Source organism: Galeopterus variegatus, unplaced genomic scaffold (genome assembly GCF_000696425.1).
Source record: "Galeopterus variegatus unplaced genomic scaffold, G_variegatus-3.0.2 Scaffold476, whole genome shotgun sequence".
NCBI lineage: Eukaryota > Metazoa > Chordata > Mammalia > Dermoptera > Cynocephalidae > Galeopterus > Galeopterus variegatus.
In genome coordinates, this window is record NW_007726587.1 from 267,548 (window position 1) to 290,791 (window position 23,244).

General features: G+C 36.9%; 1 protein-coding gene across 1 annotated transcript in view; it reads right to left on the minus strand.

The window, feature by feature from the left end:
• Nucleotides 1-23,244, minus strand: part of DGKH (diacylglycerol kinase, eta) — a 103,676-nt gene that overhangs the window by 71,744 nt on the left and 8,688 nt on the right. The window contains exons 2-3 of the mRNA XM_008569201.1: nucleotides 3,146-3,250; nucleotides 2,760-2,892 (exon numbers count right to left, since the gene is read on the minus strand). Of these exons, the coding sequence (XP_008567423.1) occupies nucleotides 2,760-2,892; nucleotides 3,146-3,226 (214 nt within the window). The 5' untranslated portion in view covers nucleotides 3,227-3,250. The remainder of the gene's footprint in view (nucleotides 1-2,759; nucleotides 2,893-3,145; nucleotides 3,251-23,244) is intronic.

The window sequence follows — 23,244 nt, forward strand, 5'->3', positions numbered from 1 at the left end:
ATCACACTTTTGTAATAATAAAGTGCTTCATGCAATGAGCCTTGAGAATTACAAAGTTGCTTAATATAGTATATAAAGATATAATAAAACAAACCAGACTGCAATTATGGTCATTAAGAAATTGAAATGATCAATAGGCATCTTAATTTTATTAGGTGATAATTACATTTCTCCGGACAAGTTATTCTGAAATAAAAGCACTTTTCCCTGACCTGCAAAGACATTATTTAAAACTACGGAACTTAAAAAATATAATGACATGATAAAATTATATTTAATGCAATATTTAATCTTAACAACACTGAAACTTTGTGATAAACAGCAGTTAAGATAAAAATTCATAAGTCCGCACGTTAATGTATTTGATCTGTTAATTTTTAAAAAGTTGCCATTTAACTTTTTTTTGGTGAATTACTGTTTAAATAACTGTGAAGGACAATTATGCTCTGAAATTATAATCAACATTCTCAACTGATTTAGGGTATTATTCATGAAAATTATTTTTTGTCTTCTATTTTTTCATTCGTATAACATTTTATATATGCAATGCTTTAAAATAATTTTAGCTATTACTCAACACAAACGTAGAAGACAAGTTACGTACAGCCTTGTTTTATTGCAAAAAACGAGGGAAGAAGGTTAAGTAAATTTAATGATGGATTTTCACATTGGAACCCGTATTCCATTCCAATACAAAAGTTATTCATCTTCACTGTTGAACAAATTTCTTATTGTATTTGCATCTTTGTTACAACTTTTAAAGCCTCTTGTACCCTATGTTTTTAGTTTTACCAAGCAACTGGTTTATTCAAATTTGAAGGGGTTTCAAAAGTTTAACTTTGATCATTGTAAAAAATATCTGGACTTTGTTACAACTTTTAAAGCCTCTTGTACCCTATGTTTTTAGTTTTACCAAGCAACTAGTTTATTCAAATTTGAAGGGGTTTCAAAAGTTTAACTTTGATCATTGTAAAAAATATCTGGAATTACCATATTCTCATAAAATAAAAGAACAATTTTTTTTAACATTTATAAAATCTCTGAGATTTTAAAAACCTGCTACAGTTCTAAAAATAGTAATAGAAAAGATACTCTAGATTTAAAAATCTTACTACTGGAGAAAATGAATACTAACATATAATCTTCTAAAACATTTTCTTAATTCAACAACTGAGACAAAAAAAGTCAGGAAGACTACATTATTTGCAGAAGGATATAACAAATTTATTTAAATACATTTAAGTTTCTTATTTTCACCAATTAATATCATTTTCATTTTTCTTTTAAAATGCTTAGAAAAATATACAGTCATTCCACTATTGACTCAATTCCATATAATTAAGTGTATTTAATAATGCATAACTCAAATCAGAAGGGTACAAGAGTACGTCAGACCTGGAATCTTTTTTAGCATTTGGGGGATGAAAGACTAGAAGGTAATAGTAAAAAGATATTCAGAATAACACCACATAATATTACAGACTCGGTAGGAGTTATTCAGATCTACATGAACCTTTTTAGATTAACGAAGTCATAAAGTCCAATTATATCTTTGTTTGCAATCATTCTTTAAATCTAAAAAACAAAATGTTTAATGTCTTCTCCAAGTTCACTTTCACAAATTTTAATATACACCAGGCCCATGATGCAATCTGGAATTATTTACTTGATAATTATTTTCTTGATAAATTTCTTACAGAGCACAGTTATAAACTGCTACAATTTATTTGACTAGAAAATTGGTTTTATATTATATATTCTCTCATTTAATTTTCATAGTGCTTCTATTTAAGTAAAATAACTATTATCCCCATTTTAAAGATGAGGAAAGGAAAGTCTAAATGAGTTAAACTATTTCACTTGGTTACATTTTGTAATGGTGGAAGTATAAAAGGTCTGACTGCAGAGCCCTTCTCTTTAACCATTACGCTGTATTATATTAAATAGCTGAAACAATGATATATTGCAGATTTTATAATTTAAAGTCAATTAAAGTGACTATTACTATGCTATTTAATTATAATTGTTATATTCAAAATTACTTAAGAAATTTTTGTATTGGGAAAAAGGTATATTATATATAGCTCAAAAACTGGAACACAATGGTATAATCACTGAGGTACGAAATGAAATAAATCTATGAGTTTTCTCTTGGTAATTATGAATGTATTTGTTTTTGGTGGTCATTGCTCTTAACTTAAAAAATAACTCAGAAATCCTATAATAAAAACAATAGGTTATACCTATTTTTAGAAAAATTTAAAGAAATTAAAAAGGATGACAGCAATTTAAATTAAACATAAATGAAATGAAAAAAAGAAAACCACCAAGGTTTAAAACAATGCAATATAAGCAACAATCAGAAATTCCATCAGAGTGTATATGTCCTCAAAAAATTTTGTTCTCCCTAATCAATCAGAATAAAGAATAATACAATGATATATAAAGTCCAAAGTATTTTTTAGACAGTAGTCCTTAGTTCCTTAGAAGTGAAATGCTATATTTTGATTTATGCTTCCTTTTCAAATGATTCTATATTATTTTTTCATAAGAAAAAATATTTCCCAAGTTAATCCTATGTGTGCAGAGCTCAACATTAAGCTACAATGAAACTTAAACACTGTGCTCCAGCTGAGGTACTCTCAGCTACTGCTTCCACCCAAGGGAAATGTTTTCTTGTGATGAGTGTTTCTGTGTACTTCGTGGAAGTATGTCTACCGTTACTGTTGAGGGAGGACATATGTTGGATGCAACGGTACCTTCACAGGACAGGCCATGGGAGGTGACTCCAGAAAGACTCTCTCTGCACACGTTACAGAAGGTGGGACGGGCATGGGAGCAGGCGTACCAGTTATGCATCCCTGAGAAATGTTCCACATTAAACTGGGCCACCTAGAAATGAGACATGAGGACAGATTTGCCGAACAAGAGATAAGACTACAAATGCCGAACTATTTGGAATATATACAGTAATGAGCAAAATTTCAAATCCATCATTTTTAAAACCAAAGCACTTTGCTTTATAGAAAAAATTTCAAAATCTGAATGAGTCTACACAAAATTATTTTTGCATAGAATAGCTCTTGCTCTTTGGCTAATACTTATTCTCTAAGAACACAAGGTGACAGAAGAGATGCTATTTTACCTCGTAAGGTTCTCTGGTCTGTACAGACTTCAGTGAGCTGATCCAATCTTCCATCTCTTTTCGGTTCTCAGCACACAGCATTAGCCTTCTGAATGGAGTGATTATCTGAAAGGGATAATCCAGTCTAATGATTGTAAATACTCAACAAGGAAGATTATTGCAAAACCGAACATCTTACGAGGTAATTCCATTTCTAACATTTTATTTTCTTGATGAAGAAAGTAGGATTCTCTGCAACAGAAATGAGTTTTTTTCTCTGTGTATGATTTGATGTGGTCTAGGAAAGGAAAATTCTAAGGAGACTTTTCTTGTCTTTGTTCCTATTGCTACTTAGTTATCAGGCTTTTTAGCCTTTTTCAAGAGGCTATAAACCCAAAGAAATAATGCATTCTTATTTCATGGAATTTATTTTGAAAATTGATTGTAAACATACTTCAAAACAATTCATAGTAAGCTTAGAATACATAATTTTCAACACAGAAAATACTTTAAAATTGAAAACCAAAGGAACACAATATTAAATGATTTCATAATTGATTTATTATATCAAGAATATTTTTAATAGTTAAGTAATATTGAGTTTACGTATCATTTTCACTGCCTATTTTAATATGATTTATGTGAAAGATTCGCCCCCGCACCCCCCATTGTGTAGAACTCCATGTACTACTTTTTAGTGAGAGCAGGGAGTAAGAATTAGCATAAAAATCCTTTAGTTGGCTTTAGGGAAGAAAATAATTGTGACTTTCATCTTTTTTCATGTCACCAAATAAGGCAAATTAATTACCTTAAGAACCTTAAAGAAAGTGGGATGAAAACTTCATGTGGTTGTAACACCAAAAGTGCTTCAAAGTAAGATTCTGAAATGACTTGTAAGTCCTGTATATGTGTGAATATGTTATTGTGGTTATAACCTTGAGGTTACTAAATCCTAAGCATCTGCTGCAAAGAAGGGACTATTTATTTACTTGTGAAAGAAGAACAAAATGTTACATTCCTATCCAGAAAATATTACCAAATAATAAATTACATATTACTATATAGCAAATAAAAAACTTTCCCAGATTAAAAGCCTCTTGATTAAGTGATAAATCTAAACATTCTATCGCATTATACAGCAGATTTCACCAGTAATGAAAAAGCAATAATCATTTAAAAAGGAAAAAAAGGAACCCTTCCCCAAAGAAGTAAACTAGTAAGCCTAAATCACTACAATTCATCTTAAAAAATAAATCCATTTTCCAAAACAATAGAGAAATCAGCCCAATCTTAGCTACTCACCAGTCACTGCCTCCTCTCATGTGTAATCGGTTTAGGCTAGACAGTCCTTCCTTACACCCAGAAGATTTTAATACATCTGACTGGCACTCCCACTTAAATACAGCCGGCCAAAAGTCACATGGAAGAGGAGCACCAACCATTCAGCTCTGGGTGTTTGTTAATTGCATATGAAACTGAAGAGAACCTCACTTTTGCATTTTTTGTTTTCCATGACCCTCTTTGGATAAAGCTTATTAGTTGGTCACTTCTCTTCCTGAATAAATAGTTAATGCAAAGAGCAATGCGTACCTCATTACTTAAAAGCCAAATGGATGCTTTATTGCTTCAAAATGTTTTTCTAGGACAGCTCATCAAGTGCAGCAGAGAGGTACCATTAAATCATAATCTGCTTCTGGCTCCAGCGACTGGCACGGCAGTCCAGAAACCTCCGTTTCACTGGAATCAGTGAATAAATATCGCCTCTGGCATTTATTTTATTTTTTGCTATACTATGTGATGTAACTATAAGGATTCCCTCTTTGCCATTTATGATTTTATCATGAGACAAGTATTATTCAGAAAAACAAATCTTGCTTGTGATTTTATTCTTTCATTTTGTTCTTTGTTGAATTCTAAGTAAAAGCATGATGACATGATGAAAACTATCTTTAATGCCTTTACATTAAAAGTCTTTAAAAGTCATCATGAATTTTAAAAAAGGTGAGAAAGGATAGACAATAGCTTCTACTTTTTCACACAGCTTTTGGAACTACACGAATGCCTCAATTCTAAATGCTTTCGGCAATATCATTTAATTCTGCATGTACCTTACATCCTAATGAAGTAAAATATATACATTTGCAATTTCTCTTTAATAAAAATTTGTTTTAAAATGAACAGTAATAAGTAACTAAAGATCTTAACACATTTTTAAAATAGAAAGTTAAGATTTCCAGAGGAAAAAATAAATTATAAAGTTATTTTGATTTATAGGCCATAATAATGATTAAGAAATCTACTGATTATAAAGTTACATTGTAAGAAGTCAGTATGAAAAAGAAGTCCTTTGTAAATCATACGATGCAAAGATGTCTGGTTTTGTGGCTGCAGAAATACCTCAGTGAGCAGCCCAGAGGTGCTGGGCTGACTGAGACAAGCCTGACAAGAGCAACTTGAAACATCTTCCAAATTGGCCCTTTCTCTCCTGGGGTAATCCCTCAGCAGGCCTTCAATGCTCTGAGTCCCCTCTCTACCTTTTAAGTTTTTCCTCATGCCAGACATTTGTAGGCAAGAATCTGACAATCATAGTTGTTGACTGACAGGCTCTAGTTATACCCAAACTGAATTCCATTACACTATAGCAGTTTCTCATCTACATGGTTATTGGGAAAATATCTGGAGAAGAGCAAATTCAGAAAATTATTTGGTTCTTACTCTGAAAGTGTATCTGATTTATCTTTATTATGACAAGTGAGTAGGATAGGGGCGATGGAGGGATAACACAGGATCCCTTCACCATGTTGTGGTGGGGAGCTATTTCCAAGGGAAGACTGAGCCTGTTGGGGGCCAAGTCCAGAAGCTTCTGGAACTTCAGGACGTTTTACTTTTCTTGAAGGATCTGAAGCTTACCTATCCAAAAGTGTCCTCTAGTCCCTTTCCTTATCTCAATCCCATTCTTACCTTCTCTGCCTACCACACCTACATTCCCAGAGGATTTTTTTCAGAACATCTGAACTTACTTCAGTAATTAACGTTTTCAAACTGTAACCACCACTCCACTCCCACCTCAGATCCTGTAATACATATGTCTGTTCATCCATACAAGCATTAAGTGAGCATGTACTGCATGCCAAAGCCCAGAAATAAAAATCACAAGGGCTTTGCCTAAAGAGTCTGTAAGGGGGACAACAGGTAAACCAAGGACTGACTTGTCTGAAAAAGTGCTGTACAACACGCGGTACAAAAGACAGACATCTAAATCAGCTTCCTAAGTGCTCCCTCAGATAACACACAAACTCTCTATTAATAGAGACACTGCTCCACTTTGGGAGTTACTGGCCTATAAGAATTGATCCAACGACACTATTATATGTAAACAAGAATCAAGAATATCTCAGTCTGGTAAGGCATGTAAATACATAAAACAGATACAAGGCAATCTGGCATTAAATACGATACTATAGACCAGTAACACTGTAGTTAAAACTTTAAATATATAAATGTGCCCAGGGCAAAAAAAAAAAAAAGATACACATATCCAAATACTGCACTGCTATCTTTCAGTGAAGGGATTACAGATCCTTTTGTTTGTCACTTTTTTTTTGTTTGCAGTTTCTAAGGCAAATATGTAGTAATTCTGTAATAGAAACACTCATTTTTTACTAACTGAAAGATGGGAATTCGAAATTTAAAAACTTGCATTGCTCCAAAGCAGTTCTCAGATTCTGTAGCACATTCAAATTACTAGGTGGTTGTTTACATCCCAATGTCCAGGCCACATTCCAAGTTAATGAACTCAGAACATCTGAGGGTGGGGCCCAGCCACCAGTATTTCTTTTTAACTCCCAGGTAAATCTAAAGTTCAGCCAAGTTTGAGACCCACTGTCTAAAGATATTTTATTGTTCCCCACAACAATGTTAGAACTTAAAAAATGAGAGATGCTTCTAGAGAGAAGTGAACTAGAGGGAACTGTTAGTCTGCAAATTCTCAATTGTAAATCACTAATATGAGCAGAGTGATTCAGCACCTAAACTCTGAAGTCGGACCGAGCTAACCTGAGTCCCAAAGCTAACCTGAGCTAACCCCTTCTCACCTGTGTGGCTGTGGACACGATTCCTGGGCTCTCTGAGCCTCATTCTCTCCTCTGCTGAGTGGGGACAGAGCAGTAACTCACAACTGCAGAGTCAGGTGAGGATGATGAGACAATCAAGGTAAAGCATTTAGCACAGTGTCTGCTGCTCAGTCAATGTTAGCACCACAGTTATTCTTGGCAGTGGCAGAAATTACATATACATTTACCAAGTTCTTCTGTAATGTATTTACTTCCTGTGTAACTGTGGTCCAAGATGGAGGTCAAATGAGCTTAAGTCAGAAATGAAAGCACTTTGCCAACAAGCTAGTCACTGACTAGCAAACCACCAAGATAAGAATAATAATAACGATGACCTACTGACCTACACCTTGGAAAATATTAGGAAAATGCCAAACAACAAATGAGGAAAAAACTGACCCCCCTTAATTGCACCACATCTAACCTTACCCAAAGCAGTAGTATAAAATGGCAAAAGGCTCACCAAATTTACAGAATCAGTCTCTGTACAGCACTGAAAGAATTCAGCATGTCATGTTTAGTGGCTACTACACCTAAACTATTCAAGATATGTGGCTACTCACTTTAAATGAGATCTTTTGATTCTACAATGTAGGAAATTCTGCAAACTTCTCTTCATTTTAAATGTCCAGCAACTTTTTGTTTGGAAATTCTTATTTCTAACCTCAGGTTCGTTACAACAAACTGATCACATCTGCCCTATTGCAGGACTTTTTGTTGAATCTCTAATGATTAATCCTGAACTGCCCTTATATAAATTTAAAAAAAAATTGGGGGGGGGGGTGGCTGGCCAGTATGGGGATCTGAACCCTTGACCTTGGTGTTTTAACACCATGCTCTAACCAGCTGAGCTAACAGGCCAGCCCCTGAAATAAAAATTTATATGCAGTAAGAAGCCTTTATTGGGAGGCAGGACAAGCAGAAAGTTTAATTGTTTTATAATAATTTTTACTGTCTACATTCATTGTCATTTAGGGGATACAATTTGACTTTTGTTATAGGTATATATAGAGATATATTTTGTCAGGTATAATATGTGCCTTTTTAAAACTAGTTTTGCTACACCTGAAGTTGCCAACTGCTCAGTCTTAATATACTTCTTCTATCTCTCTGCATAAAATCTATATCCAGCTCTTTAATTATGTATGTTGCTTTTTTTCATTATTCTTTTATAGGATGAAATAATTCACTTTGACAACTTAAATGTGCCAAACTGCAATGTAGTCATGCATCTTAAGTGACTATTTTGAGAGCAGAGATCCTCCCATATTTCAAAGAGTAAACTGGGGCCCTCTACATCCAAGAGCACAAGTCTGCAACTGCACATGTGCACTTGAATCAAGCCAAGAGGTTTTTTTTTCAAAACATACCCAGCCCCACACCAGACTTGCTGAATCAAAATCTTAGTTTGGGGGGAGGTGTGGATAATTTTAGATGTAGTTTGGCAAAGCTACACAGGTGATTCTAATGCACACCTCTGCTTGTCAACTATGAAGGATAGTGGAAATGTCCAACTTTCCTTTAGTAAAGGCAGGGTCTGGTCTAAATAATGTCAAGAAAGTGCTGTTAATCCTTATGGCTTCTTATCTCTCTTTTCAGCACCTTCTGCTCCCAAATTCCCAGTGTTCTCATCTGCCATCAATAGGATTCCTTTTTTGGGACCAATCTGAAATGGATTTTTGTTTTTGTTTGATCATTCTGTTTGAACCCTGAAGTGCTGTGTTGTGTTTTTTTTTTTTTTTGGGCGGGGGGAAGAGGCTAAATCCACCATAATTAGACAGGTAGAAGTACAAGCAAGCTGAAGTCTATTTTTACTCCTACACAGACTCTTCCAATTCCTTTGCTTTCTGGAGTCAATATTTCCCTATTTTATTATCCAGTTACCTCAGCCCCATCTGTTTTCTAAGATAACAAGTCGCAATTTTTCTGAGATATGAATACATAAAGGTTTAATGCATATTTTATTTCAAGGGTGCTTGAATTTTTAAATAAGGTAAAATGTCACACCAAATGCATTTCTGGCACCATGACCAAAGGAAGTGCCACTCAACAGACAGTGTAGTTTAAATCAACAGAATAACAGAATTCTAGATTGAGAAGAGACCTTACCATACTGGTGCAATACCATAAATGTTCATTTTATAGACGTGAACATTATGGAATCTTCCTTAAGTGCTCGAGAAGAAAGAGAGGAGTTCCATGATAGCCCAGAACACAAATTTCACAATATCTAAAATAATGCAAAATAACTGAAAAAGATGTAATGAGGGCCAGCCCCATGGCTCAGTCGGGTGAGTGTGGTGCTGGTAGAGCCGAGGCTGTGGGTTCAGATCCTATATAGGGATGGCTGGTGCACTCACTGGCTGAGCATGGTGCGGACGACACCAAGTCGAGGGTTGCGATCCCCTTACCAGTCAAAAATAAATAAATAAATAAATAAAAAGATGTAATGGACTAATGATAAAACTGAGGTTGACAGGTAATTCACACACATAGAAGAACTTCATTAATAATCTGCAGCTGAAATGGTCAAAAATAAATAAATAAATAAATAAAAAGATGTAATGGACTAATGATAAGACTGAGGTTGACAGGTAATTCACACACATAGAAGAACTTCATTAATAATCTGCAGCTGAAATTTATAAAGAAATTCTGCTATGCAGTCAGCATACTGTGTAAATAGGATTCTAAATCATAATATTTGCAGCTGAACTAAGGTCCTCCCTATTCCTTTTCAGAATGATTTAAAAATATTTTCAGATGTCTGCTTAGTACTACGTTTAGATTTATACACAAACACATATGTGTTCTCTACTGAGAGTCAAAGAAAATCTTGAAAGTCATTCTATACTTTTGGTTTTGGCTGACTGATCATCCTTCTAACTGGTTGGTCATTTTGAGTGAATAACAACTTATTGATCTTAGGGGGCATTCCTATAATGCAAACTAAGAGGTATCAAACTTCAAATCATCTCCAAAGGTGCTCAAAATAAAGAGGGAGCCATTTGTTAGGAAGTGAGAAAGTTTGTTCCAGTGCAGCTTATTTATCTGTCTTAAGGAAAAACTATGCATCTTCTGGATGTAGTATTAATTTCAAAAACCAAACTACAAATCAAGTAATTACCTGACATAGATAACTGAATGAGAATTCTGTCCCAAATATAGGAACGACTACTCACTTTTGACAAGGTTCTACAAAAAACATACAAGTTTCAAAAACGAAATTCTAATGAAAAATTTTTGTAATAACAATTATTCTGAGAAATCAATGAATTATAGAAAGAGAAAAGACCTTTGGATGACATCTTTGCTAAGAGTATGTCTTTTTCCTTTTCTACAGGAACACTTGACAACCGGCTTATGGCAGAAAGGCAATATCTCATTGATCCCTCAATTATCTCTGTAAATTAGGTATGACTTAATTTTGCTGCAACATATTAAAGAGAACAAACAAATGTAGACGCTAAATGAGTTGTCCACAATTTAATACATTTCTTATATGAAGAATTAAATAAGTAACAGCATTATTATAACAAGAAAAAAATTAAAAAGATTATTCCTTCACTGGCAATACTGGATTATATAACTATGCTCAGTTCAGTAAATCTCTTCCACAGCTTCTGCATAACCAAGCAGTGTTTGAAAAGAAAGATGGAAAAGATTTAAAATCTGGCAACCATATTTTTAGGGATGCCTACTGAAAAATGAGGGATGAACTGCAATGTTGTGAAAAATCTGCTTTAAAACACTTCAATAAAATAGGAAAAGGAGAGAAATAGATGATACAAGTGAGATAAAATCTAGATAATACTGGGAGCTGGACAATGGGGATGTGGGGCTCATTACAGAGTCATCCTGAGTTTGTATACATTTGAAACACTTCAAAAAGTACCCAAGCATTTGAGAACTCTTAGCAAAGCTCTTCAAGAGACTAAGAAGGTGAGGGACCCTAGTGTCCTTATGTCCACATAGACCCTGTTCAGCTCTTGGCCTTAGCTTGTAGACCACATCCACCAGGACCCATCTCTGACCTCCTACCTTTCTCTGTCATATCAAACTCAACTTAGATGAGTAATGTGGTTCCCTTGCTCACATGCCCTAAACTGTCCATAGAATCTAATGAATTGAAACTTCTGTTCGCTGGTTGAGCACTGAGCTGAAGAAAGCTGTCACATCCTACTTCCATAATTCTTGAGCTTTAATGACTCTGCTTAACATCAGGTCAATTTGACTCCTTAGTCACAAAACCTACTTCTTGACCAAGGAATCATGGCTTCATAACAATGTCATTTTCCATGTTAATATGACTTCTTTCCATAACCTAATATTGGACTTTTTTATTACCTTAAAGTGTAATGAAAGGAACTGGAAACCATCACGTTACGTTAAGTAAGTCAGGCACAAAAAGACAAATACCACAGGATATCACTCACATGTAGAATCTTTAAAAAAAAAAAAGTGGTTCTCATAGAAGTAAAGAGTAGGATAATGGTTATAAGAGGTGGGGGCAGGGGGGAGAGGAGGAAAAACGGTGGAATAATGGGTATAAAACTATGTTATCTAAAGTGGTTCTCATAGAAGTAAAGAGTAGGATAATGGTTATAAGAAGTGGGGGCAGGGGGGAGAGGAGGAAAAACGGTGGAATAATGGGTATAAAACTATGTTATCTACCCTAACTGAATCATTGCACAGTATATGCATGCATTGAAACAACATACTGTATTTGACAAATATGTACAAATAAATGTTAAAATATTTTGAATTTAAAAAGTATAAAATATAAATAAAATATAAATTCTGATACCTGTTTCCATGAAAAAAGGAACTACAGATTTCAATGCTCTTAGTACCAATAGTAACACTACATACATAGTATTTCCGCAGGTTCTCAAATTCTAAAAAGCAAAACTTTTTATTTAAATTTTAAAAATCCGAAATACTATAAAATCAAAAAATTTTTTGAAAAACATGTAATAAAATATTACACTTAAATAAAATAAAGGCATGTAAGGTGGCAGAATCCAAATATTTTTCAATTCAGCAACTGAATTCAACCTTACATAATTTATACGGTCTTAGACTATACACTAAAACTTTAAAAGAAAGCAGTCTATTTAACATCTTTCTGGGACTATCGTGTTTTTAAGGCTGTGTTTCAGAGTCATGGCCCTAACTGCTACTTCCCAGAAGCCTCTGGTTCACAAGAGTCAAAAGTAGAAGGACATAGTGAAACCCTGGCGGGTAAAGACAGTCTGTCTGTAGGTTGTGCCTTTGCCCTGCCCTCCCTGGGAAGAAGACATGGTAAAGGCCCTGGGGAATCTACTTAGACATGCTTTAGGTGTTACTTGTTGGGGTATCCTATTATATCTATCTATATTATACATCTATATCTATCACATGTACAATAATAAACCCCTATTGCTTTGAAGACTAAATTTTGGGCCAAAGTCAGTATTAAAAGCCTCTTAGAATGCATACAAATTATGGTTATTAATGTTTAGTCTATCTCCATTGTATCAGTTTCCTATTGCTGCTGTAACAAATTGTCACAATCTTAGTGGCTTAAAACAATACATATTTACTCTCTTACAGTTATGGAGGTCAGAAGTTCAAAATCAAGGTGTCTGGAGGGCTGTGTTCCTTCCAGAGACTAGCAGAGAATCTGCTTCCTTGGCTTTTTCAGGTTCTAGAGGCCACCCACATTCCTTGGCTCGAAGTCCCTTCCTGGCATCACTCCAACCTCTCACTTCCTTACTCACATCTTCTCTGACTCCGACTCCTCTCACCTCCCTTTTACAAGGACCCCTGTGATTACACTGGGCCCACTTAGATAATCCAGGATGGTCACATCTCAGGATCACATGATCACAACTACAAAGGTGACATTCACAGGTTCCAGGTATTAGGATGTGAGCATGTTTGAGGGTCTATTATTCAACTTACTATACCCATAAAATAAACATAATACATAATTATAAATTTTGATATTGTCATAATGAACTAATAAATCAATGATACCTGAAATTTATTTTCTTAACATACTCATAATTTCAATTAATATCTATGAATACAAACAACTTTTCTTCAAATGAACTAATAATTAAGTTAATTAAAAATAGGACACATAGAAGGCTTTGATGCTGATAAACAGAAAGATTACTTCTGCAGCATCTTACATTTTCAAAGTGCTTTTCTGTCAAAAATGGTCACATACAATATCTCATTTAATCTTCTATATAACTGGCCTCCATGAGAGGTAAAAAGATATTTAAGTTCTCTAAAATTGCAAACTCAGTAAGTAGCAGAGCCAGACTGTACAGTTGGGTCTTCTGACTTTAAATCACAATCTCTTTTCCCTGTTATACCAGACAAGCAGGTCCTGTTTCTCAGGTTCTGTATTAGTCCATTTCTATTGCTTATAAAAAAATACACAGATCTGGGTGATTTATAAGAAAATGAAATTTATTGCTTACAGTTTCTGAGGCTGGGAAGTCCAAAGTCCATCTGGTGGTGGCAACAGTGACCCAGTGGTCTCACATTGCAAGATGGTGGAAGCAGAGAGAGCAGAGAGAGAGCAAGACAGACTCTTCTCTTCATTCAAAGCCCTTAGAACCATGCCCCTGACCACCATTTTTAATCCTTCCACTACTGCACGGTCCTACAATCCAATCACCTCTTCAAGGCCCCACCTTTCAATTACCATAATAGTATTTCCCACCCTCTTAACAGTCACAGTGGGGGCTAAGTTTCTAATACATAAAACTTGGGAAACACAGTTCAAGCTTCAATGAGTTTTAGGGGGACATAATTCAATCCACTATAGGTTCCTTCACATGAACCATAAAACCCAGCCTAGAGTACAATCTATTTTGCTATAATTTGGTATATGTAGCTCTAAGAAATTAAATGCCATTAAACAATTATTTCAATAGAAAATAAAAGGGTTAAGATACAGAAAATTTCAGATTAGCAATAACAAAATAATTTTTCCTTAAAATTTTTCAAAATCATTAAGCTATAATCTCATTTGGCTATATAATAAATAGCTATAACTAGGTTTTATTACTAAAAACATACTTGGTTCACCAAAATTGTAAAAAAAAACTTAAAAATCTAAAAATAACCTAGCACTCTAGGAACAGACTAAAATCAATTAATACTTAGATTGCCAATATAAAGCAAGCATATTTCACAACTACCAAAGACAAAAAAAAAAATTCAAAACTGATAGGCAAGCCACACAAATCAGCTGCATAATTCTATGTCATTTGCTTAGTGTTTGCAAGTTTGCAAGCTCCCCTTAAATTCAACACCCAAGTGTTTGAAATAAAAAGTTTACTGGCTTTTCTCTGATAACCTTATCTAAAAGGGTCTCCCCTTTTACTCTCCATCACAACATGCTATTCTTACCTTTGTAGCACTTTTCTCCACTTATATATTAACATTTGATTATTTTTTGGCTCCACCCACTTCATGTCTGTTTTCACAACTAAAAGCCAAACACAAGCCTAGAACAAAGTATGCTAATGTTTTAAGCCATGAGCAAATATGATGGGTTATATAAGCTGTAGCATTTTGAGGAAAGTGCTGAATGCTACCTACTGTGATAGTTTAAAACTCACATTCTCCATTTGAATCCATCCATTCATTCATTAGAAAATGTAAACTGTGCTTATTTTCTGCCAAGCAACATTGCAGCGGCAGGACAGAGAGAGGAAATACCCAGTCCTTTCACTCAAGGAGCTCACAGTACAATGGGAAACATAGATAAGTAAACCTAAGTTCAGTATAGTAGCTCCCTCCCTTTCATCTTCCAAACCACTCAGAATGGCTTACAAGATACTTCATGATCTGAACCTATCCATGCTTTCAGCACCCAGGGTGCAAGGAGAAGACAGTGAAGGGGCAACTGACCAAGACTAAAGGATCAGGGAATGTTTTGTGGGAGAAGATGATACTCAAACAAGTAAGGAGGAAGATTTCGTGTGTGTGTCTGTGAAAAGCAGAAGGCATGGATATTGTAAATCAAAGGATACACGAACACACACAAGAAGAGAAGTCAAGGCAAGGGCTGGGTATGGTTAAATAGTGTGATATAACAACCACAAGTTGAAAAAGGAAAATAAAGCCAGAGGGGTAATTACGAAAAAACTGTTAACCACACTAAGGGATATGGATTTGATCCTAAAAGCAATGGAGCACTATGCTGAAGGGCAGATATTCGTTTTATAAAGGTAACACCGACAGGGCAGTGCAGCCGGTCAGCTTAGTGGTCAGGAGACATGGTAGGAGACTGTTACAAAACTGCAGGAAAGGCATGACAGGACATAAGTTAAGGGTGCAGCAGGGCTGCTCTGCATTGCAGCACACCACACAGATTTGAGCAGATGATAGAGACGGATTTAGTAGCTTTTTATAAGGCAGAATTAACGGGACTTGGTGATGAACTGGTTGTCAGGAGTGACAATGAAAAAGGTTTAGAGGACTCCAGCTTCACATTTGGAATTTATATCATTTTACAATCCAAAAAAAAAAAAGTTTTAGACAAAAAAATGCATAAGAGAAAATTTGGAGATCTAGTAATAAGCCAAGAGTTCTTAGTCTCAACACCTAAAAAAAAATCCATAAAAGAATAAATCTGTAAATTTGAGTTTATTAAAATTAAAAACTCGCTCCATGAAAAAAAAATTTTTTTACAAGTCCAAAATACAGTACTAAGAGTTATCATTTATGGAGTAATTGTAACAGGCCAGTATATACTCTAATCTCATCCACACAACTCAACAAGGAGGAACCGCATTTTTCCTTGGAGGACCCTAAGGCTCAGAAAGGTCTGTAATGTGTCCAAGGTCTCAAAGCGCAGATGGGATTTGAAACTAAATTCTGTCTGCCCTACCAGCCATATACTAGATAATGAAGGAATGGCAAAGAATGTACTGACATCATCCTAGAAAAACAGGCACAGAAAAGGCTCCATATGCTGCTCACTTTTTCTCCCCTTAAAAATAATAAGGGGACCGGCCTGTTAGCTCACTTGGGAGAGCGTGGTGCTGATAACACCAAAGTCAAGGGTTCAGCTTGTTTTATAGCCAGACAACAAAAACAAAACAACAACAACAACAATAATAATAATAAACAGCTGCTGCACACTTGCATCTCAGCCCTATACCTACTTTAAAATATTTACAAAATATGTAATTATGTATGGCATTGTATTAGAAGTATTACACTGTACACAGGAAACTGAGAGGGTTTTTTTTTAGCATTAATTGTAATAACAAGGATCACAGTGATTTCAGAAATTACTTATGTAGGCTGTCACATACACTCCCATTGTAAATTAGTGGTATTAGTTAATGGATGCATTAAAACTTTTACCATTCATTTAATATTTTCAGACTGTACCAGAGATCGGAACAATGCATTAGCCTCATTCCCCTGGCACTAGCTCTTTGGTTCATAACCGTAAATGGCTTTGTACAGGACATGTATGTAATGGGAAATTTCAAAACAAAATCATTATCTTGTTTTGTATTGGTCGCCACTAAACTAAAATATTTCTAAAACCCAAATTTTCCATTACACCATATCATACTTAAGGAATGGAGAAGATATTTGAAAATGTTAGAAAGTTAAAAAGAGCCATAAAAATGATACCAAAAAAGTACTTTTTAAAAAAAAGCCACTGTAATAGTGTTTAAGTACCTCTTTGAACTGCCTGCTTGACATCACCAGGATATCTTACCATCACTTCAAATTCACAATGTCCAGAACTGAAATCTTCTTTTCATTCCCCCTCTCCCTCACAAGCCTGCTTTTATTCCCATTTTCTACCCTTAATTAAAGGCATCATTTATAAACCAATCCTTCCAAATTCAACAACTCTACATTAACTTCCTCCTTTTCTTCTCCTCTTTCTTTGGCCACAGCTCTCCAGTCTTCCTGCACAAGGTCCTCATCCATCCCTTCTTTCCCTCCCATCACAGACAATCTGATACGTATGTACCCTATCATGGTTTCCCTGGACATTGTGGTAGTGTCCAAGTGGTCTTCCTGCCATCTATCGCTCTTGTCAAATGTATCTGCTGGTGGGCTGGCCCGGTGGCGCACTGGAGAGTGCGCCGCTTGGGAGTGCAGCGGTGCTCCCGCCGAGGGTTCAGATTCCATGTGGAGACCGATTCCCGCTTGCTGGCTGAGCGCGGTGCGGGCGCGACAGCGAGGGTTGCGATCCCGTTACCGGTCAGTAAAAAAGACAAAAAGGAAAAAAAAAATGTATCTGCTGGAAAGCTGCCAGAAAGGTCTCCTATGCAGCATTTTAAATTTTCTGAATAGGTAACACACATTTGTGATACAAAATTCAAAATGTATTTAGAATGAAAAGCTCATCTCTCTCCTAAGCCTGCCCCCAGCTACTAATTTGCCCTCCTGAAAGCAAATATGTGTCAGCTTCTTGTGTACTGCTCCAGAGAGTCTAGCTCCATGTAACTATGTGCTCTTTTGAGGTTTAAAATGCACGTGTGTGCACACACAAAAACACAGAGTAACATTTTATACGTGCATGCTGTTCCACATCTGGCTTTTCCCACTATATAAAACCTGGAGTTTGGTATGTCTTTTTGATGGCTGCATAATATTCCATTGTGTGACGCATTTCATAATTCATTCCAACCAGTCTCTAACTTACACATGTGGGTTGTTTCCAGTCTTTTCCTATTACTAAGTGAAATCAACATCCTTACATATACATATGTTTTTGCACACATAAACAGTACATTTCACTACCCCTCTGATTTGGATGATGTAGAAAGTGAAGGATTGATGAATCTAAAGACTTGATGAATCTAAAGACTTGAAAAACCTTCTTTACAACCTATCCTGTAATATGTGTACCTTGATATTCTGTTAAACCCCCGGTTAAAATCTTTAAGAAGTTCTTCTTCAGTCATTTTGAAGATGGTCTTGTCAGTCTTTGCTGGTAGACATGATTCTACCCATCCTGAAAAGGCAAATACAATCTAAAGCATATCCATATGGGGCCGGCCTGGTGGCGCACTGGATAAGTGCGCCGCTTGGGAAGCGCGGCGGCGCTCCTGCCCGAGGGTTCAGCATATCCATATGGACAACATTTTACTTGTACAAATAATCAAAAAACCCTGAATTCTCACAAAGATCGCCCAATGGAGGATTAGATGCTTTGTCCTGACAGCTTTTCTCACATTATAGACCTAACAAATAGGGCAGTTCTAATAATATTGTTGAGAAACTGGGAAAAATTAATTACTGTTAGCATCCTTATTGACGGAATTCTAAAAAAAAAAAAAAATGGCCAAGGTTGGTGCAGAAATCAGACCACAGAAACCAAACACTCAGCCCATTGCTCTTACATACATGAGATCTACAACACGTAAAATACTGTCACTATCCCAACTTGAAATATTAGTGGTAGGACTATGTGGCTTCGGGTTACTCCTCCATTAGCTACTCACTGTCAAACGTTCATACTAAATAGTGTTGTGCTAGATTATCAAAAAGCACTAATGAAATGCGGGCCGGCTCGGTGGCGCACTGGAGAGTGCGCCGCTTGGGAGCATGGCGGCGTTCCCGCCGAGGGTTCGGATCCCATGTGGAGACCGGTTCCCGCTCACTGGCTGAGCGCGGTGCGGGCGCAACACCGAGGGTTGTGATCCCATTGCCGGTCCCAAGTACGGGCGCGACACCGAGGGTTGCGATCCCGGTACCGGTCAGTAAAAAAGACAAAAAGAAAAAAAAAAAAAAAAAAGCATTAATGAAATGCATAAAGCATCCATTTGCAGAGACAAGAAGCCCTACCAATTGATCCCAATAGACCATGTCACTGGGAAATGCCTGATGTGTGGATCAAAGGAAAATATCACTCAATCTTGCTGGAATGGGCCTTATCAAGTCCTGATGTCAAGAGCAAGAGTTGTTGTGTAGCCACACCTTCTACTCTAAGATGTCAGATCTAATAATTTCTTGCTACTAATGTTTTCTTCCAAGATATGAAGACTAACTTCTGCCTTGAGTTCCATTCTAGTGGAGGCTGCCTACTGGAAGCTTCTGAGAATATCCTAAGAAAGGTGGCTAACCCTCTACCCCAGCCCTAATCAGCTAACACAACCTGAGTTCCAGGAATGTCCATAAGCCTTCTGTCTGCTACCAGCAAGTTTCATCTTGTGACAACCGACAAAATAAATAAATAATTAAATATCTCCAACTGGATAGCACTTCACCTACTTGTTGTCATTAGAAAGATCTTGCTTCTGACTCCACGTGTCTATTGCTGACTAGATTGTAATTTGTCTCCTGTAAGTACAAACCTCTTTGCCTTCTTGTGTTAAGATTTGGTCTTGGCCAAGTTTAAACTTGGTCCAGAGACCACAGAAGTGTATAAGGTAGAAAATATTGAATTGAAAATCTCTTTTTTACAGAAACTAATTTAAAAATTGACCTTCTTCTTGAAAATTAAATTCTTACCTGAGACTAAAATGCAGAGGGGGATCAAAACTGCTAATTCTCTTTCATCCATTAAAGATAATTAGCCTAATGACCATCACAAGAATGGACACTGTATGACTACAAGCAAGCTGTCTAATCACTGCCAGCTGTACACTTTTCTACATAAACTTTCTCCTCACTTGAAGGTAATGAGGATTCACTAGGAATGGCCAGATTGGACTAAATCCTACTAAAAATGGTGGGCTTTTACCTGGTTTCTGTGACTGTATTCTTAATTATAGGAGCTTGAAAATTCCAATACACTATCCTTTCTCATGAAAGAGCACCGGCTTTAAATGTTAATTTCACTACTTGGTAACTATGTAAATTTAAACAAATTAAGTTCTCTGAACCTCACCCCCTTCATTTGTTGAATGGAAGAAAGAATTCTTCCTGGGCTTATTGAGATAATTAAGAGAGATATAAAATGAAAAGTCCCTGTGTGCTCATACTGCTTATGACGAGTTATAGGATACATCAAAGAGGTTTCAGAGACAAATGAATAATCATTTGTTTTCTCATAAATAGTGTAAACACCTTAAATTTTTTAAATGTAGAATAATAGGATTTCCTCAGTACTGTTTTAATATTTTATTAACATTCAAGGCAAAACTAAAATTATTTTAATTTTTTTTTTAAATAAAAGGTTGATGCTTTAAATTGTCTAATGGAGCCAAAATTTGAGAGGTGTAATGGTGTGTTCTTATTTTTAGAGCATTTCATAGAGGATGAAAAGCCTGATTCTCTAGTCGTCAGTATGACCAGATATGATGGACACGGAGCTCCTGTCTGGGTGCACATCACTTGGGCCTCATCAGGATGACTCAAGACTCCACCAAGCTTGTGTTGCTCATAAGGCACAGAGTTACAAACATCTCTGAAATTTCTTGGAGAGTTTGAGCACCATGGCTCCCTACTATTCACAATTTCTTAATAGGACACCAAAGATTCTGGCTTCCTCAGAGATCTGGAACATCAAAATTCTTAGAAAACAAAACTCTACCCCTAGCTAGTGCAGAACTTCCAAGATATTAAAACTGATCAGGGTTCTGTTGCTTCAATCAGATGGTCATAAGATATGAGACCTTCTTTAGCTAATATCCATATATTTATAGGTTATTTTAAAAAGTTTACCGCCAGTAGCTTATTTTCTCATATTAGGCCCCTATTTCAGGTATGTAACGTAAGACAGAATATTGTCTTCTATAGGATTTGAGGCTTCAGTCTGCACCACAAATGGGTATCAGAAGTCGGAATTAATCTAAATGAGTGTGGGACTAAAGAGAGCCTTCAACTAAACACTTCAGCCATGTAAAAACCACAGTGTAAGCCAAGTAAATTTCGTAGTCCTTCTTCAAAAAGTGCATTGGCAGATCAGTCAGGCTGGCAAAGAGTGAATAAAACCTTCCATTGCAGTCTGCACAGCTTCAAAGCCTCTGTACAACAGGATGGCTGTTGAGATTGGGGCTGCTGGTCCAAAACTTGAGCCATCCTTGCCAGTTTTCATGCAGAATCTCTCAGGAGAGAAGATGAGCTCTAGAAATTTTACTCCATAAGTGCTTTCTCCAGGATCATAGTGACGGTGACAGCATCAGCTCAGGACCATCTCTTTGGAGCCTGTGAAATGCCTTGTGCATGGAGCATCTGAGTGAAATGCAGATTTACAACTAGGCCCAAAACCAGGAGGCTGTGCACGAAGCAAGCAGTCATTCACTGGAGCTACAATATGGCAGGAGCACTGGGAAGGTCAATCCTTCATGATACATGGTTAAAACTGGCCAAACTTTCCATCTGGACAGCAGTCTTCCATTGGCCATCCACAAGGTACCTATGGTTAAAGGCCTCCTAAAAAACTAGCTTCATAAAACGCTGGTGTCCAGTCTCACGGATAAGTAGTTCTCCATGGTTGCAATATTTTGGCCTCAGAAATACTGACATAGGCACATATCAGTGGAGAAGAGCAGATGATGCAGCCCTAGAGGAGTTTGTCTATGGAACCCTGAATGGTCTGGGCCTCTCAAGCTCCACAAGGGTGTGTAATCCTTTCTCTTTCCTATAACTTTGGTCCCTGCGATGGTAGTTCCAGTCCCAGTTGGGAGGCGAGTCCCTGTTTTTTCGTATCCTAAGAATCCTATTCCCAAGGAATATCCAATCCTATCCCTGAAAGTAGTCCCCATATCCTTTTAAATTTGCTTAAATTCAAGTTAAAACTTTTTAAAAAATTGGTAGTCAGTAGCTAATTCTTTCTATTCACCACTGTATACCAAGAATCTAGCACAACGTCTAATATAGGTAGTGAACCCTCAATAAAAACTTGCTAAACAGGGCCGGCCCGGTGGCGCACTGGAGAGTGTCCCGCTTGGGAGCGCGGCGGCCCTCCCGCTGAGGGTTTGGATCCCATGTGAAGACCGGTTCCCACTCACTGGCTGAGCGTGGTGCGGGCGCAACACCGAGGGTTGCGATCCCGTTGCCGGTCCCCGGTAGGGGCGTGACACTGAGGGTTGCGATCCCGTTACCAGTCAGTAAAAAAAGACAAAAAAGGAGGAAAAAAAAAAAAACTTGCTAAACAAATGAATGAATGAATCTTGACACTGAGGGTTGCGATCCCGTTACCAGTCAGTAAAAAAAAGACAAAAAAGGAGGAAAAAAAAAAAAACTTGCTAAACAAATGAATGAATGAATCTAAGGGCAGTCCTGGAAGTGAAGAATGAGGTGGGGATGGAATGCACTAGCCTAGGAGGACAGAAAAAGTGCTGGAGACAGCAGGTTGAAGGCTACTGATCAGAATGCCATGTTCTCCCTGAGTCACGGATCTTCAGCAAGACCAGATACAGGGCAAGGAGAAAGGGTTAATACCAAGCATAGTTACTTATCATGATACCCAGACCGTATCTCCAGGGACATAGCTGTTTAGTTGATGAGCCCCCTCCCCCAATCTATTGACAGTGTCTATTCAGACCATGACAAGTCATTGATGAAACTGATCTATGTACTAGGACTCCCATGGTCTGATTTTGCAAGCAAGCCCAGGTTTCCAAAGCTCCAACTTGGCAGAATAGTCAAGGACATGTTCACTCGGTCTTGCCTTACATTAGAAAACCCATTTGAAGGATTCATGGAGGGCTGCCAGTGAAGGTAGAGATAAAGGCACTGTTCTTCTGTCCACACCTTATCTCTACCCCAAGATTTTAGTCTTGCTACAAAAGGACTAATGGTTTCTTTTTTTTTTTTTTTTTTTGTCCTTTTTGAGACCAGCCGCACCACGCTCAGCCAGTGAGCGCTGTGAGCACACCGGCCATCCCTATATAGGATCCGAACCCGCAGCGGGAGCGCTACTGCACTCCCAGCACCGCACTCTCCCGAGTGCGCCACGGGCTCAGCCCAGGACTAATGGTTTCTTACCCCCTAGGACTTGGTCTGAGAAAGCCCATAACAACTTTAAGAGATATTTCTCTGGGCAATATTCTTAGAAATGTTGCTATATCACTA